This window comes from Natrix helvetica (genome assembly GCF_964273705.1).
Source record: "Natrix helvetica genome assembly, chromosome: 10".
Classification (NCBI taxonomy): Eukaryota; Metazoa; Chordata; class Lepidosauria; order Squamata; family Natricidae; genus Natrix; species Natrix helvetica.
The window spans coordinates 17,125,998-17,144,335 of NC_138561.1; the positions used below are offsets into that span (position 1 = coordinate 17,125,998).

Consider the following 18,338-nt stretch of genomic DNA (forward strand, 5'->3'; position numbering starts at 1 on the left):
ATCTGTGACTTTGGAAATATATGTAGGGGCAATGGGGAAGGCCGTGCCTTTCTGAGCACCGTCCATGAGCATGAAATGGTGGTTGATGATTGAAAGGAGGGAGAGAGATCAGAACCAGCGGCGTTGTAAGGAATGGAGTATCTTGAAAAGAGGCAAGATCCTGAACGCTCCCTGCTGCAACCATTTGTCAAATCAAAATGGCCGATGCTTCAGCTCAACGGTCCCCAACCTTTTCAGCTTGGCAGCCTGGTGTGTGTGTGTGTGTGTGTGAAGAGTGGATAGTTTGGGTGTGAGCGGTCGGCACATGCACGAATCTACATAGTTCCATTTGCACAAGTGATGGATGGGCACATAGCTGCATTTGCACACGCTCACACTCTCATGCAAGAGGAGCTTGGCGTGGGAGCTGGAGCATGAACATGCGCACCCGCCACTTGCACAAGTGGAGCTGCATGTGCACACACTTGCCTGCCGCTTGAGTAGAGTGGTTCTGAACAAGCCGCGGCCGAGGAGTGACCCATGGCCCAGGGAGTTGGGGGGGACCCTGCTTTATCTAATGAGCTAGCATTCCTACGCTGTTTCTTTCATCATCATCTCCTTTTAACAACCCCATAATCCCTTGTGGGGTGGACTCTGGGCAACTGAGTAGCAATAGCACTTAGACTTATATGCCGCTTCACAGTACTTTACAGCCCCGACTAAGCGGTTTACAGAGTCAGCCTCTCACCCCCAACAATCTGGGTCCTCATTTTACCCACCTCGGAAGGATGGAAGGAAGTCTGAGTCAACCCTGAGCCTGGGGAGATTCGATCTGCCAAATTGCTGGCAGCCGGTGATCAGCAGAAGTAGCCTGCAGTACTGCACTCTCACCACTGCGCCACCGCGGCTCTATGGAATGGAGCCAGCAGAGTGTTTTTTAATGGCTGGATGCCTTTCCTGTTGCCAACGCGGAGTTTTGTTCTCACGGTGCCCAGAGAGAGAGAAATATCTGCCTCTAGCTAGGATCGAACTCACAGCCTCCTGACTGTGAGGCGAGAGCTCCACCTCTGCACAGTTCCCGTCAGCCGGGAACATCCTACTAGATCAGTTCTCCTGCAGGAAACCTACGATGGTCTATTTGGATAATGCCTGCACTGCCGATGAGTCATGCCAGTTGTTATCCATTTAGCAGGGGGGGGGGAGGAAGGGGTCCCTTTGGGGAGAGGGGGCGGTATAAAAATCGAAATAAAGGTAAAGGTAAGGTAAGGGTTCCTTTGTTCTCTTCTACACCTGATCCTGCAAGACGGCCCATGTAATTGTAGCTCCCGTTAGACGACGGTGTTCGCCCTCCAGTATCCATTAGGAACATTTTAGATTCTCACTACGGTACTATTGTTAGTTATTCAAAGGCAGCCCCGGTACGCTGCTACGTTTAATGCAAAGAGGAAACAAAAGGGCTTGCCATAATAGCAATGGCCGTAGTAGTACTCTACAGCTCTCGGTAAAATTTAAAGCCGGATATGAATGCAGGAATATGATTTCTACACAATGAAACGGCAGTGAGTTTAGCAATCTGGGGGCAGTAAAAACCATGGGAACAAGAAAATATTAATTAAACGGCTATATTTATCCTTCCCAACAGGACTGTTTGTTATTCCGTAGGAATAGCCGGAAGATAAATCAGCGTGACCACCAGGAATGGGTTTTTGCCAGGTTAACTGAGTTCCCTTGAAAAGCTAACAGTCGAGATTACAACTCTTCCCTTCCTGTAGTACACAACAAAAGGATCATTTCCTTAAACCCAGCCTTAAATCCGCTGTAATTTGGGGGAACTGAAAGGACACGGGGAGTCCTTTTGCAATCCCCAAACCAGAAAGGAGAGGATGGAGCCTTTCAGACAAACCCATTTTTACGAAAAAGCGTAGGTGTTTCCACAACTCGCAGGAGGCTTCACCAGGCGCAATAGAGTGGCTAGATTGATGCAGAGTTTAAATTGGGATCAAGGAGTGGGGGGGGGGAGGAAAGGAATCTGCGTAGCCACCCGGTTTTCTGTCTGCCCTTCCCCCACCCCAATTTAATTTCTACCACCCAGACAGGCCACAGTGGCATCTTTTGCAAAACTGGGCATGCCCTGCCTGGAGAGATTAAAGCTAAAAAGGTGGATATTTCCATCCCTCAGGATGCTGAAAATGGAGGTACGTAAAGGAACAAGCTAGGAAAACAAGAAAGCAAGAAATAAAGCAAGCAAGCGGGAGGGAGGGAGGGAGGGAGAGAGGCAGAAGGAAGGAAGGAAAAGAGAGAGAGAAGGAAGGAAGAAAGAAAGAAAGAAAGGAAGAAGGGAGGGAGGGACAGAGACAGAAGGAAGGAAGAAAAGAAAAGAATGAAAGAGAGAGAGAGAGAAAGAAAGAAAGAAAGAAGGAAGGAAGGAAGGAAGGAAGGAAGGAAGGAAGAAGGGAGGGAGGGACAGAGACAGAAGGAAGGAAGAAAAGAAAAGAATGAAAGAGAGAGAGAGAGAGAGAGAGAGAGAGAGAGAAAGAAGGAAGGAAGGAAGAAAGGAAGGAAGGAAGGAAGGAAGCTGCTTAAATCTAAATCTCGTTGAAGTCAGTGAATCAGAATATCTAAGACTGTACAAGATTACTTCCAAAGATACAGGTGCTCCTTTAAAGAAGATATCTACATTTTGGGCCTTGTTCTGAAGGTGATTTCAAAGGTGGTTTTTTTCAGGAGGCAACTGGACTTCCTTGTTTTTTTTCTTTGAAGAGGTTTCGCTTCTCGTCCGAGAAGCCACTTCAGCTCTGACTGAATGGAGGGGAAGGGAAGGATTTATGCTCCTTGCAGACAGCTGGTCATTTGCATCCTTTTACAGGATCGTTGAGGCCACTTGGAGGCTCATCTGTGTCCTCAAGGTCATCTGAGTAGAGCAAATGGTTCCTGTAGTCTGCCCTTTTTCTGCAAATTCATTGATACTCCCATACCCCCAAGTGGCCTCAATGACTCCCTAAAAGGATGCAAATGACCAGCTGTCTGCAAGGAGTATAAATCCTTCCATCCCTCCACCAAACAGTCAGAGCTGAAGAAGCTTCTTGGATGAGAAGCGAAACGTCTTCAAAGAAAAAACAAGAAAGTCCCGTTACCTCCTGAAAAAGCCCCTTTGGGACAACCGTGACCTGGATGACTCAGAATCTGCATAGACCCTTAAACTCTGCTAAGGTCAATGAGAATTTATTTGGACCCAACTACATTTGCTATTTGTTATACAAGTAGTCCTTGATTTACAGCATTTCGTTTAGTGACCATTCCAAGTCACGATGGCATTGAAAATAGTGACTTATGACTGTTTTTTTTTACACTTATGACAATGGCAGCATACATGATCAAAATCCAGGCACTTGGCAACTGACTCATATTTATGACGGTTGCAAGGTCCTGGGTAATGTGATCCCCTTTTGCGACCTTCTGATGAGCAAAGTCAAGGGGGAACTAGATTCACTTAACAACCGGGTTACTGATCATCGTCAGCATCATCTTTTAACGACCCCATAATCCCTTTTGGGATGGAGCTGAGTGTTTACTGGCCAGATGCCTTTCCTGTCACCAATACAGAGTTTTGTTCGGCAGATCTATTCTCATTGTGCCCAGAGAAATATCTGTCTCTACCTAGGATCGAACTCACAACCTCCTGACTCCACCTCTAGGCCATTGCACCACTTAACAACCGGGTTACTAACTGTTCAGGTTTTCATTCCCCCACCCCACCGATCTGGAGTTCAATTTACCCGAGAAGCGTTTTTTTTCTTTGCACATGAAATGGCGGTCGTTTTTATTTTCGAAACGCCAAACACAAGATGAAAGCGGTCGATCGGAACACAGCTCACGGTGCTTCTTCCCGTTTTCCTCATCGAGTTCTCTGTTTTAATTGCCGGCTTCATGCCTGCTTCGGCACTCGCGAAACCGAAGGCGGATCAATGGCGGGAAGGTTACAACATCTGTCGGCAGGCTGAGTGAGTTAAGCACGAATTCCCCATTTACTTGCCCTCCTCCCTGTGGTGCCTTATGGGTCCAAAGTCTGCCTAGAAAGAGCTGATGAGGATGAGGGTGGTTTTGCCTTCCTCCAATTGGGGGTTTCCTGGCCACGGCTAAGAGTTGGGCAAATGAAAACTGGGATGTTTTAATATCTTGTTCGGCTTGCCAAAGGTAACCACCTGAAAATAATCAGGAACAGAAAATATAACAAATGTCAGATGCATTAGCAAATGTCAAGTATGAAGCAGGCGTGCCGTGAGTTTCCTGCAGGCATTTCTTACCACCTAAAAGTTGTCTTGGGGGAGGAGAATAAGGGGGAGAGGGGGAAGAAGCCAGAAGGGCTTGATTAAGAGAAAACAGTGGGTTTGTTCGGGGCCTTAATTGTGGGTTTGGTTTGCCCTGGCGGCTCCATTTTTGCAGGGCACTTTTTAAAATAGGGGTCATGATTTCGGAATATGTCCTATCTGCATTAGATGCCCAACTCTCTCGGTGCCCTCTGGGCTTGGTTGTTTTCTTGCAGATGTTTCATTACCCAACTATGTAACATTATGAGTGCTAGAAGGAGTGGGGTTTGTGGAGGGGAGGAGGAGAGACGACTGTGGGGGTCCTTGATGCTCTCTGAGCCTGCTTGTTTTCTTGCAGATGTTTCATTACCCAACTATATAACATTATCAGTGCCAGAAGGAATGGGGTTTGTGGAGAGGAGGAGGAAGAGGGGCAGAGGGAGGGGGCGGAGAGGAGGGACAACTGTGGGGGTACTTGATGCTCTCTGAGCCTGCTTGTTTTCTTGCAGATGTTTCATTACCCAACTATATAACATTATCAGTGCCAGAAGGAGTGGGCTTTGTGGGGAGAGGGAGGAGGAGAAGGAGGGATGACTGTGAAGTTCTTGGTGCTTTCCGAGCTTGGTTGTTTTCTTGCAGACGTTTCATTACCCAACTAGATAATCTCATCAATCCTAGCTTTCCATCTCTTTGGTTCATATTAAGTTTGTTTTAGTTCATGGTTTGTATTTCCCCCCTAATATTATTTGGGTGCTTACTGGGGTGTTGGTTATGAATCAAATGCACTTCACGGTTTCTCCTATATTGTTTACTTAAGAAAAAATAATAATTTTCCCGTTTCTGCAAAATGCATTCATATTTTTAAAAAGAACCCAAAAGAATTCCTTTCTGAAAACAATCCCCATATTCAGTACGTCAGTTACTTGAAGAGCTGACTCTTCTGTGGATTCCCCCCCTCCCTTTCCGGTTCAATACCTTGCCTTTATCCATCACTAAAATACGGTCGCACTCTTGAATGGTGTTTAAGCGATGTGCTATCGTCAAAACTGTGCAGTTTACAAACGCTTCTTGGTTGGCCCTCTGGATCTGCGCATCTGTCTCGGAATCAATAGAAGCGGTGGCTTCGTCGAGAAGGATAATCTGCAGGGGAAATTCAAACATTGGGCAGCGGTCTTTTTTCTCGCTAAAGCAGTGTTTCTCAGCCTTGGCAACTTTAACTCCTGTGGGGTTCAACTCCCAGAGTGCTGGCTGGTGGATTCTGGGAGTTGAAGTCCACAGGACTTAAAGTCGCCAAGGTTGAGAAACACTGCTCTAAAGCTACAAGTAAGGGAAAGCAAACACATGCTTTGGACACCAAGAAGCCAAGGCAACTCAACAGCTGGAGGAGTGATGTGCAAAGATGGTATTTTACAATGATTGTTTGGGGAGATTCCCCGTCATACTTCTGATTCTCAGTAGGAAGCAGGAGTGGGAGTCAGCCGATTCGGGCAAATCAGTTGTTCCGGTGAGCAGCTGGCCCCGTCCACCTGCCCCTGAATTTTCCTGTCCTATATTTCCCTGGTTTCTACGCTGCACAGCGGATTGCCATGCCATTACTCACCGGCGCTGACATAGAAGGCAAATTTTTCAGCTTAAAATGGGCAGTTTTTGAACGCTGCGCGCAAAGCATGCTTTAGGCATGCACACGCGCAAAGCGCATATGCGCACGGTCACCAAACCAGTTGTTAAACTGGTTGCATCCCACCACTTGTCAGAAGTAGCCTGCATTCTAGCCACTGCGCCACCACGGCTCATAACGTAAAGGCAGAGGAAAAAAGTCTTTGGGCTCTGCAAATAGTCTCATGTATCCTGGAGTAACTTGGCCACATTCTCTGTCGACTATCGTTTGTTTGCACCCAAGTGTAGATCCAAAAATGGAGCGCTTGGTTATGTCTGAAAAGATCTCTCACACCTTTGAATCTGCTCATGAACTCTCTTCCGGTGGTTTAAACATTACACATGGACCAGTGGTGGGATTCAAAAAATGTTTACTACCGGTTCTGTGGGCGTGGCTTGGTGGGCATGATGTGGCTTGGTGGGCATGACAGAGGAAGGATACTGCAAAATCCCCATTCCCTCCCATCCCACTAACCTGCTTTCCAGCTCCGTTCTCCAGTGCAGGGCAACAAAAGAAGACCCAGCCAATCAGCTGGGACTCGGGAGGCAGAGAATAGATGGGGGCGTGGCCAGCCAGAGGTGGCATTTGCCGGTTCTCCAAGCTACTCAAAATTTCTGCTACCGGTTCGCCAGAACCGGTCAGAACCGGCTGAATGCCATCTCTGATATGAACGTTACTCTGGGCAGGCAGTTGTAAGATCCTTCATCAAGATTTAATTACAGGTAGTCCTCGACCTGTAACCACAATTGAGCCCAACATTTCCGTTGTTAAGTGAGACTGTAAAGATTCTCTGTCATCCAGGTCACGGTTGTCCCAAAGATGCTTTTTCAGGAGGCAACTGGACTTTCTGTTTTTTTTCCCTTCTCAACCAAGAAGCTTCTTCAGCTCTGACTGAATAGTGAGACGAGAATCTGACTGTTCAGTGAGTTTTGCCCCCTTTTATGACGTTTTTTTGCCTCTGTTGTGAAGCGAACCACTCCAGTTGAGGAGTTCGTAACCCGGTTGTTAAGTGAGTCCGGCTTCCCCATCAACTTTGCTTATCAGAAGGTCGCAATAGGGGATCAAGTGATGCCAGAATGCTCCAACCGTCATAAGTATGAACCAGTTGCCAAGTGCCTGAATTTGGATCACGTAACCCTGGGGATGCCGCAGAGGTTGTAATTGTGTAAAAGGGTTAGAAGTCACTTTTTTCAGTGGCCTTGTAACCTTGGAGGGTCACTCAGTGAACTGTCGTAAGTCGAGGACTGCTTGTAATGATATAGATTTGCACATTTACACCGGACGATGTTTTATTGATTTTGAGAGAACCCATAAGGGCTTTTCGGCGAGGCAGGCAGCGAAATGTCAGAATAGATATTTTTGGAACAGAAAGCAGGATGCCAAGCCGAGATACCGAGTAACCCAGTTGTCCCTTGGAGCCTATTTAACCGAGCAAATATTTAGATTCCTTATTAACAGGATCAGGTAGAGTTGACGCTTTGCATGCAGACAGAGCCAGCTGGACCTTTAAACAATAGCACCATCTTCCTTTTTTCGTACGGAATAGCAGCCCTAGGGAGCAGAGCTGGGCTTCTTGGATAGAACAACAGAGTTGGAAGGGACCTTGGAGGTTTTCTAGTCCAGCCCCCTGCTTAGGCAGGATACGCTACACCACTTTGAACAAATTGTTATCCAATCTCTGTCAGACCTGGAAGCCGCCTTTGGCATTTGGCCTTCCGGCCTGCCACATTCAATGCTGTGGGGAAATGGGGGGGGTGGGGTTTATATGGAGCATTGGAGATAAATATATAATCATAACAACATTCCTTTCTCGGAGAGTCAAGGACATCTTGCCCTGCACCTGGAGAGGTGTGACTGGGAGGCATCTCCAGTTGGGACGGGGCTTGATTGGGGCATGTGATGGACATGTGGGTGCTGGGCAGGGGCTTGGACTTTCTGAGAAAGGAATGTTATTTGGACAATATATCACCCATACTCCAAATAATCCACCCTCCTATTTCCCCACGTTTTCTTAAAACCTTCCAGCGCTAGAGCATTTGCAACTTCTGGAGGCAAGTTGTTCTTGGATAAACCAGAATTGGTTGGAACGGTGGCAGGAATATTCTGCGTGCCCAGATTTTTTAAAAAAATAATAATTATGATAGTGTTCGAACTGCGAGAACGGTTGCAGGAATTGGGTATGGCCAGTCTAGAGAAAAGAAGAACCAGGGATGACACGATAGCAGCATTCCAATATTTGAGAGGCTGTCACAAAGAAGAGGGGCATCCACTTATTTTCCAAAGCACCAGAAGGCAAGGCAAGAAACTAATGGATGGAAACTAATCAAGGAGAGAAGCAACCTGGGATGGTGGAGAAACTTCGTAACAGGGAGGACAATGGCTTGCCTTCTGAAGCTGTGGGTGCTTCAACACTGGAGGTTTTTAAAGAAGAGATTCGGAGATGACTTTCTACCAGTTCACACCGGTTTGAGTGAACCGGTAGTGGTAATTTGGCCTGGGTCGCAGAACCGGCAGTGACACAGGCTGGCCATGCCCCCAACCGTTTCCCTGATCTCCACTGCCAGTGCTGGCATGTTTTTATTAGTTTTTCATGGTCTTCACGCATGCGCAGAACAATTTACAGTGAACTATGCACATGCGTATGCGAAGTGAAGCGGTACCAACGCTGGTAGGAACCTACCTCTGAAGAGATCGGACATACGCATGTCTGAGAGGGTATAGGACCATGATGGTGAACCTATGGCACGTGTGTGGGCATGCGCACTGTCGCCAGCTCTCTTCTGGTTTCCAGCACGCACATGCTCGTAGGCCAGCTGGTCTTTGTGAGTGCCAGAGCATTGGAAAATGGCCTGAAAAACAGCCTGAAAAATACCCCCAAACAGGCCATTTTTTGCTATTTTCAGGCTGTTTCTGGCCCCCAAACAGCAGAAAAATGGCCTGAAAATGGCTCAAAAACCCACCCCAAAACAGGCATGTGCGCACTGGCCAGCTTGTCTTCGCCTTTCTGGTGCTCCTGCGCATACTACATGCACACACATTCCGGTTTGGGCACTCGGTGCCGAAAAGGTTCGCCATCACGGATATAGGATCTCCTGCTTCAGCAGAGGGTTGGACTAGAAGACCCCCAAAGTCCCTTCCAGCTCTAGTCTGATGGATTGATTGATAGCTGGAAATGCAGACAGAACAATTTTTTTTTAACTTTAAGGGGCTCTTAAGTATTCAAGACCAGCCTGAATCATGTCAGATCGCCGCAGGACTCACTTTTGAGTTTCGCAGGAGGGCTCTCGCCAAACAGAGGAGCTGCCGTTCCCCCACTGAAAAATTTTCCCCGTTTTCGATCACTTCTGCCTCCAGCTTTCCTGGTAGTTTGGAAATCTAAAGCAAGGAAGGGGAGGGAAAAAAAGGAAAACGCCACCCAGCTGAAACGTTCTCTTTGATGCTCACAATAGTTGAAGGCGGGCGACAGGTTTTAACAATTATACCGGTGCTTCTCTGTTGGGGAAAAGTGATGCAGATATAAATGGAGCGTGTGATAAGTGATGCAAATGCTGGGTGACAGGGAAGAGAGAAGGCTGGCAAATGGGAGAAAGGAACAGGGAGAGAGACAGAAAAAGAAAGGAAGGAAGGAAGGAAGGAAGGAAGGAAGAAAGAAAGAAAGAAAGAAAGAAAGAAAGAAAGAAAGAAAGAAAGAAAGAAAGAAAGAAAGAAAGAAATGGTCCGTGTAACATTTTGCAGTGAAACCAACATCTAGGGATTGGGGACACCTTCTCTCTCCAAGAAGTAATCTCCACTGGATGGTGACATATTATAGAATAGGTAGATGAACTTGGTTCATATCTCAGGGAGGTGAACAGTTCTCATAAAATTTGCCTCCGGGTGTTAAAAGATCCAATGGTGGATAACTTGTTTGAATCTGTCTGCCTGTATTTCTATCTGTCTATCCATCCATCCATCCATCCATCCATCCATCCATCCATCCATCCATTATCTTCCTTCCTTCCGGTTTTCTTTCTTTCTTTCTTTCTTTCTTTCTTTCTTTCTTTCTTTCTTTCTTTCTTTCTTTCTTTCTTTCTTTTTTTCTTTCTTTCTTTCTTTCCTTCTTTCCTTCTTTCCTTCATTCCTTCCTTCCTTCCTTCCTTCCTTCCTTCTTTCCTTCTTTCTCTTTGTCTATATGTCCCAAAGGTGCTTTTTCAAGAGGCAGTTGGATTTTCTTTGAAGATGTCTCACTTCTAATCCAAGAAGCTTCTTCAGCTCCAAGAAGGATGGATAAGAAGCGAACCAACTGCAAAGAAAAACCAGAAAGTCCAGTTTCCTCTTGAAAAAGCACCTTTGGGATAACGAAGACCTGGATGGTTGAGAATCTCCATAGACATCCTTATCTATATCTTTATATATATATATATATCATCTATCATATGTCTCTCTCTGTCTCTCTCTCTACCTGTACCTGTATATCTGTATCAGTATCTATATAGATAGATATTTCTCCATCTATCTCTCTATCTTTCCTTATCTTTATCTCTAGCTCTATCATCTATCTATTTATCATCTATCTATCTATCTATCTATCTATCATCTATCTATCTATCTATCTATCTATCATCTATCTATCTATCTATCTATCTATCTATCTATCTATCTATCTATCTATTTATCTTATCCCTCTCTCTACTCATCTATAGATCTATTCATTCCAAATGCTGTCTTTATTTTTTTTAATAACCAGCAAATAATAAAACGCGCTTTCAAAAACACAAACCGCATACCTTGCTTGCCATAAAGGTTTGGTTCAGAACTTGCCAAATCTGATCATCAGTGTGGTTAAGAAGAGGATCTAAGTTGCATCTGCAAAGCAAGAATGAGTATAAAAAAAACAATAAATTGTTCACTCCAAGGATTACACAACTCTAACATTATTTGTAGGCTGTCCTAGTGTATGTGATTATTTTGCAAATCAGACTAAATGGGGAGAGGTGGAGTCTCTTCTAGGCAGATCCCAGAAGTAGAATCTTTGGATGGCTAAAGTTGGATGATGATGATGATAACAACCATTCAGTCATTTCTGATTCTTGGTGATTCTGTGGGCCAGGTTTCTCCACATCTTCTGATTACTTCTTTGAGTTTTTCTATGCTCTGGCTGGTGTCAGCTGGTACATTGGTAAATTAATATAAAATATTGCCTCTATTTTTTTTCCCACTTACTATACACACTTCGGAGAGAGATACCCATCCTTGACAGAAGTCAAAAGAGCTAATGGGGCCTTGGATTCTCCCCTCCCCCCCAAAAAAATCAAACCACCAAGTTTCTAATCCTTTGTGATTGCTGAAAGCGAGTGCTCACAACCATGTTGCTTTCTGGGATATTTTTGATTGAGAACTATCTTACACCCCATTAGGGTTGGTTTGAGTTGAAGTAGCCTTTTAAGTGCGAAGCAGCTACAGACCCTGGTTTAGCACAAGTTGATCCAGCGGCAATCATTCATTAAAGAGTGGCGCAGTGGTTAGAACGTGGTACTGCAGGCTATTTCTGCTGCCTGCCGGCTGCCTGCAATCTGGCAGTTCGAATCTCACCAGGCTCAAGGTTGACTCAGCCTTCCACCCTTCTGAGGTGGGTAATATGAGGACTCAAGATTGTTGGGGGCAGAATCTGCAAACTGTTTTGAGATGGCTGTAAAGCAATGCGAAGCGGTATATAAGTCTAAGGGCTATTGCTAGTCCTTCCTCCTTCCCTTCCTCCCTCCCTCCCTTGCACAGTGGTTAGAATTCAATATTGTTGACTGATTCTGCCCACTGCCAGGAGTTCGATCCCAACCGATTCAAACTTTACTCAGTCTTCCATCCTTCCGAGGTGGGTAAAATGAGGACCCAAAATTGTTGGGGGCAATAGGGGCCCTTTACAACCCACTTAAAGAGGGCTGTAAAGCACCGTGAAGTGGTATATAAGTGCTATTGCTAAGTGTTATTCATGGAATTAGCCAGAGTATCTGGATTCACTCAGCGGTTAAGTTCAATTAAGCCGCCTTATGGCTCAACGTGGCATCTATTGGCTGTGTTTGCACACAGTACAATCAGAAAACTGTGTGGGATGAGTTCTCATAACCATCCCAGCCAGCGAAGAGGCAGGAAGACCCATAAGCCCATGGGATGGAGACAGTTCCAAGGCTTGGCTCTCTCCCAATTTAATCAATGGAGTCATTATAACTCAACAACGCTGGGTAGCCTCACCATAAGGTGTTAGAATGGCACTGATTAGACCCGGGGTCTGGTTTTCATTTGCCCAGGGGATGCGTGGGTGGGATGGAAATATGAAACAAATTCCTGCAAATGGGAAAGAGGTAAACGGAGCATGAAGGGAGCGGGAGGTTCGAAATAGGTTTCTCAGCACAGGAGAAGAACAAAGCAGGAGGAAGAAATTAATTCAAAAATAATCCTGCCTTCTCTGTGTGCATTGTAAGATCTGTTAGACGGGCCTAGAAAAATGTCTATTCCAGGTAGTCCTTGATTTACAACAATTTCAATTCAATTTCAATTTATTAGCGCTTATAGACCGCCCCCTCTCCCGAAAGGGACTCGGGGCGGTGTACAGTCCATGTCAAAGAACAAAATTAAAACAATTAAAATTACTACATGGAGAATATATATATACAAATATAAAATAAATGGATGGATAAGAGGAGGATAAAAGATGTGCAGGACTGTAATTGCTAATAAATAATTAAAATAAACAGACATTAAGATCCCAATACCCAATAAAATTAAGACTATAGAATAATACCCTTAAAAACCAGTAAAATATAAATGCCAGGAGATAGGCGTTGAAATTATGCCAGGCCAGCCAGTCGAAACAGGTGAGTCTTTAGTTTCTGCAACAACAGTTCATTTAGTTTCTGCAACAACAGTTCATTTAGTGACTATTCAAAGCTTACAACACACTGAAAAAAATGGCTTAGGACCGTTTTTCACGCTGATGACCATTGCAGCATCACGTGATCGAAATTCAGAGGTTTTGGCAACTGGCTTGTATTTATGACGGTTGGAGTGTCTTGAGCTCACTTTTGCAATCTTCTGACAAGCCAAGTCAACGGGGAAGTCATATTCGCTTAACAACCGTGTTACTAACTCGAGAACTGCAGCGATTCACTTAAAAATGCTGGCAAGAAAATCGGGGAAAGCTCACTTAACAACTGCCTTGTTTGGCCACAGAAAGTTTGAGCTCAATTGTGGTCATAAGTCAAAGACTACCTGTGTAATACCCTACCGCAAGGAAAGTTATTTCTGTACCCTTTACTGTTCTCCTTGCTTTCTTGGAAGGGCCAAGATGGAGTGACGTTGGGGCAATCTCTGTCATCCCAAGTATCCAGAGAAAATATAAATGCCACTAAAAAGGATCTGAGAGTTAGGATGAAATAGCAGCCAGTCAGTTAAGAGGTACTTTGGTGCAAATAATTGCGTTGTATTAAAAAAAGATCTATTGAAGCACACAGAGTCATTATTTGCAATCTGCCTCTCTAGTTACCCCAGATTGTAACCCACAGATCGCCAATCCTTTAGATTCCATTTGAAAAGAGGGCTTGGAAACTACCATTAGTGATCTGGTTACGCTTTGGCAAGAAAAGTAAAGGTAAAGGAATCCCTATGGATTTCACTCCGCTAGTCCGAAGACATGTCTATGGTCCTGTGGTCAGCATGATATCCCAGGGCATTTTTCCTTCCTACCAAAGTGGTGCCTATTTATCTACTTGCATTTGCAAGCTCTCAAAGGAGCTGGAGCGAGGACGGGAGCTTACCCTGTGCTGTGGTGCTGGGTCTCAAACTTGAGTTGCCAGTTTTCCAATTGAGAAGGCCAGTGTCTTAATTACTGAGCCACCACGACACCCACCCACCCACCCCTAAAAAATGGCAGGAAAAGCTAATGGATAATTGCAACAGCTACCTTATTGTACCTACAAACAGAACAGGATCTTGCGGAATGATTGACAGCTTTGAACGTAAAGATTCCAGGCTAATATTGCAGTAGTCGATGCCATCAATGATGATTGTGCCAGATGTTGGTTCCACGAGTCGAAACAGAGCAGCCCCTAAAGAGGACTTTCCTGCAAGATTTGAACAATGCCAACATGAGCTTTTCCATCATTTTAAAAAAATAGGCCAGGCCAAGGATGCCAACATCCAAGGGCCAAGAAGTATTTTTTCTGGAAATCTAGAATAAAACTGCATATCGGGCATTAAGACAATCAAGCGAGTCCAGGGGTATTTCACGAGAAGACTCCTCCACTCCTCTGCTCACAACAGAATACCTTATGCCACCAGACTTGAAATGTTGGGCTTAGAAAATTTAGAACTATGCTGCCTTCGGTCTGACTTAAGCGTAGTACATAAAATTACTTGCTGTATTTTTTGGAGTATAAGACACACCTTTCCCCCCTAAAAAAGAGAGTGAAAATCTGGGTGTGTCTTATACACTGAATACAGCATTTTTGGCCTCCCGAAACCTCGCCCCCTTTGCAAAAATGGCCATGCATAGCCTTTAGGAGGCTTCCAGAGTGCTCCTGGGGGCTGGGGAGGGCAAAAATAAGTGAAAAACGGGCCATTTTTAATTCGTTTTTGCCCCACCCCCAGGAGCATTCTACAATCCTCCTAAAGGCTATGCATGCAATTTTTTTGACAAAAAAACAGGCCCATTTTTGCAAAAAAATGACTGTTTTTTGCTCATTTTGGGGGGGTGCGGTCCAGCCCCCAGGAGCACTCTACAAGCCCCCTAAAAGCTACGCATGCCCTTTTTTGACAAAAAATGGGCCCGTTTTTGCGAAAAACGGGTGCGTTTTTGGGAGATCTACAGAGCGCAAAAACTTCTTTTTGTAATTTGCCTCTTCAAAATCATGGTGCATTTTATACTCCAGTGTGTTTTATACTCTGAAAAATACGGTAATCTCTTGGCCCTTCTTCCTGTCTCCCAAGGTCATTCTCACACACAAAACCAAAGGATGCTTTTTTTTTTTTTTGGCAAAGGTAAGAACTGTATCTAGGACAAAATTGCTTTTTTAAAAATTGTTCAGTACAATGTAAAGTCTTCACCAGTCAGATCAAAAGGTTATGCGTTCACTTTCTTGGTCTTTACGATGCCTCCCCATTTATTTCCATATCTGTCAGCGTTCCAAATATCACGCAGAATTAAATCAGAGTCCAAGGCAGAGCTATCCTTAAAGTTCCAATTTAATAAAGCAGACATGTTGGCATCGGACTGTGTCAATTCCAAGTCTGATTTGCTTCCTGGAATTCCACCCAGTTGAAAGTTCATAATCTTATGCCCACACCCATAAATCCATCACATGCCCCAATCTTCTTCTTCCACGCTGGCATCTCCACCCAGCTGCTTCCGGTCAGATGTCGAGGTGCGAAGACAAAAGATGACCTTGGGCTTCTAGAGAAGAATGACAACAACACATTCCACAAATCTACTCCTTTCTATTCCCCCCTCCCAACTACTACACTAATGAAACAGCATAGGAAAATAATAGAAAGTGTGGCAGGCCAAAGATCCTAAAAAGGAATATATTTGCAGGCCTGACAATATCTGAGTAAATCATAAAGAAGCAGGCATTTCATTATCTGTACAACATAAAAAGCAATCGACAGAGTAGATTATACCTGAACCTGTCCGGCCAATGATCCCAATTTTTTCTTTAGCATGAATGTGAATGTTGATGTCATGGAGTACAACGGGACTATTTTCTCGGTATTTCATCTGATAGTTTTTAAAAATGATTTCTCCCTGATCGGGCCAGCCTGGAGGAGGGGTGATCCCTGGAGAGGTCTCTGATCCCTCAGGAGTGCATTTCTGAAGGAAACAAAGAAAGAGCATCTGGAATCCGTTTCGGTCAGCCATTTGGGGTAGACCAGAACCAAAGTTATAAACACGAATGCTACTTTTATTATTTTTTATGACTCGTATTTATGACGGTTGGAATGTCCCGGGGTCATGTGATCACCTTGTTTGGCGACCTTCTGACGAGCAACGCTAATGGGAAAGCCAGATCCACTTAACAACATGGTTACTAACATATCAACTGTAGTGACTCGACAACGGTAGCAAGACAAGACGTAACCTTGGGGCAACACTCACTTGACAAATGTCTCACTTAGCAACATAAATGTTGGGCTCAATTGTGGCTGTAAGTCGAGGACTGCCTGTATTGCAAATCTGAATGAGGTGCCTTCTTAATTTACATTTCTGCTTTCAACTCAAATTTATTTTGTTTGACCCATTTCTTATTTGGGCCTTTTTCTTTCTGTTGCTCAAGGTTGTTGCTACTTCCTGCTAGGATATCATAGTAACTTCAGTTAGAGATTGGAATTTCCGGAAGTTGAACGTTTCCATAATTTGAAGCTCAAGTGAAACTCATACAATTTGTTGTTATTTATGGCATTGTTCCAAGGGACATTTAAAAAAATAAAATTGGGGGAATAAACTTATGAAAAAGAAACACACACACACACACACACACACACACACACATACACACATACACACATATACACACACAATAAACCACGTCTCTTTCACCTATTATTTAAAACTAACGTTTTGTGCAATTATAGCATTTGAGTCACTTTCAGTAATTAAGAAGGAATGGAAAATTAGATTTATAAAGGAGTAAATGCCAACTCAATACTGTATCTACACCAGCATTTCAACCACGACCACAACTCCTATCGATTTATGCCTTCGTGTTCTGGCTTTTTGCAAATATTATTTTTTTGTGTTTGGCGTGCGTGAAAAACAAAATGGAAATCTCAGTATTCATTTTTCTGGAGGGGAACCTTTCTTACCACAATGTATTCGGTTATCTGCTCCACCGAAGTAAGTCTGGCTTGTACTTCGATGAACGATCTCACACATACTTGAAGAAGTCCACTTAGCTAAAAAAAAAAACAATGGGGAAAGTGAGAACAAACTTTACTGTTTGGGGAGCTCTTTTGAAGGGACAAATCCAATCAGTTCAGTGATGGGTTCCAATTTTTTTTAACAACCGGGTTCTCTGCTGGGTGGGCGTGACTGGGTGGGCATAGCTGAGGGAGGGGGGGGTTTCATGTGACTGAATGGGCATGGCAACTGTACGTCATTTGTGTGGATGGTACCTCTATGGGACAGGCATGGCTGGGGAGGGAATCCAGGGATCTACGGTGGGGGGGGGGAAGAAAGAGCCAACCTCTGTGTGTATGTGTGTGAGAGAGAGAGTGGGTGGGTTACTTAAAGATCCCGCCCACCAAGTTTTTACCTGGAGAGAATAAGATAGAGCCAAGCCTTTTTCTGCAGTACTGATAGAAGAATGGCTGAGGACCACACACAGGGCTACAATCAACGTCATGAAGTTCATGAGAATATCTGTCCTCAGTGCAAACCATCGCAGTGCATAGTTAAACATAAGGAAATGGTTTGAGTTTTCATCGTTCAAGATCCTAAAACTGAAATGAAAGTAAGAATGAGTTATTCAATAGTTGCCTTGGATTGATAGAAGCCAAAATCTGTAGCTCAGGGTTGAACTTGGGTGCTCTATGAGCTTGGTGGTTTTCTCACAGATGTTTCGCTACCAAAGTAGGTAACATCATCAATGCTAGAAGGGTTTGCTCTCTTTCTTTAAGTGGCCAACGATGGTTGGATGACCCTAGAAGAAGCTATAAGTTGTCTAGTGGGAAAAGAACCCAAAGTCCTCCATTCTTCTGGCTTGGAAAAGGCACCCTATCCTCCCATTGAGTTACTGGTTAGAGACTTTTTTAGCGAGCCTCAGAGTCAGCCAGAAAAAGGGAAGAAGATTCATATGTTGAATTCTGTTGCTTTAGAAACCGGATAGTTTAATGGTTGCAAAAGGAATATAAAGTGCTCTCGTGGGGGTCGTATACGGCTGCACTTAGAGACAATCCCGAGCATCCATAGGGCAATCAGAGAGCTTCCCCGCTGCTCAGCATTTCCTGCAAATGGAAAACCCCTGGATATCTCCCACTTAGGTAGCACAATAGCGGAGTGGCTTCATCAATTTCCCGGCAGGTACAAGATCGGTGCTCAGGTGGAAAATAGTCAAACAGCCATCCTTAAGAGTGGAGAGACGGGTAGTGGGGGGGGGGGAAAGGGGGGGGAAGCAACAGCGTGATAAGGACCCAGGCAGGAAACTTACCGATTTATGTAGTCCTCTGTCTTGTTGAAGGCACGGATCGTACTAAGACCATGGATTGAAGAGGTGATCAAGCAGAGCCACAGAGATCTGCTGAGGTTCTCAATTCGTTTGAGGTCTTGGATGGTGTTCTGAAAAATACTGTGACGGAATGCAGGTATGTTGTGCACCATCATATGCCCCACTCCGTCTGCCTGCCTGCCTGCCTGCCTGCCTGCCTGCCTG

The 18,338-nt window shown here is 44.7% G+C and overlaps 1 protein-coding gene across 1 annotated transcript in view; it reads right to left on the reverse strand.

The window, feature by feature from the left end:
- Positions 1–3,849: 3,849 nt before the first annotated feature.
- LOC309397251 (ATP-binding cassette sub-family C member 12-like) overlaps positions 3,850–18,338 on the reverse strand; it is a gene marked incomplete at its 5' end in the record, with an annotated part of 55,996 nt that continues 41,507 nt past the window's right edge. Inside the window, 9 exons of the mRNA XM_081963108.1 lie at positions 3,850–4,181; positions 5,262–5,426; positions 9,205–9,318; positions 10,710–10,788; positions 13,877–14,036; positions 15,592–15,781; positions 16,774–16,863; positions 17,223–17,409; positions 18,117–18,254. Coding sequence (XP_081819234.1) covers positions 4,116–4,181; positions 5,262–5,426; positions 9,205–9,318; positions 10,710–10,788; positions 13,877–14,036; positions 15,592–15,781; positions 16,774–16,863; positions 17,223–17,409; positions 18,117–18,254 — 1,189 coding nt within the window. The 3' untranslated portion in view covers positions 3,850–4,115. The remainder of the gene's footprint in view (positions 4,182–5,261; positions 5,427–9,204; positions 9,319–10,709; positions 10,789–13,876; positions 14,037–15,591; positions 15,782–16,773; positions 16,864–17,222; positions 17,410–18,116; positions 18,255–18,338) is intronic.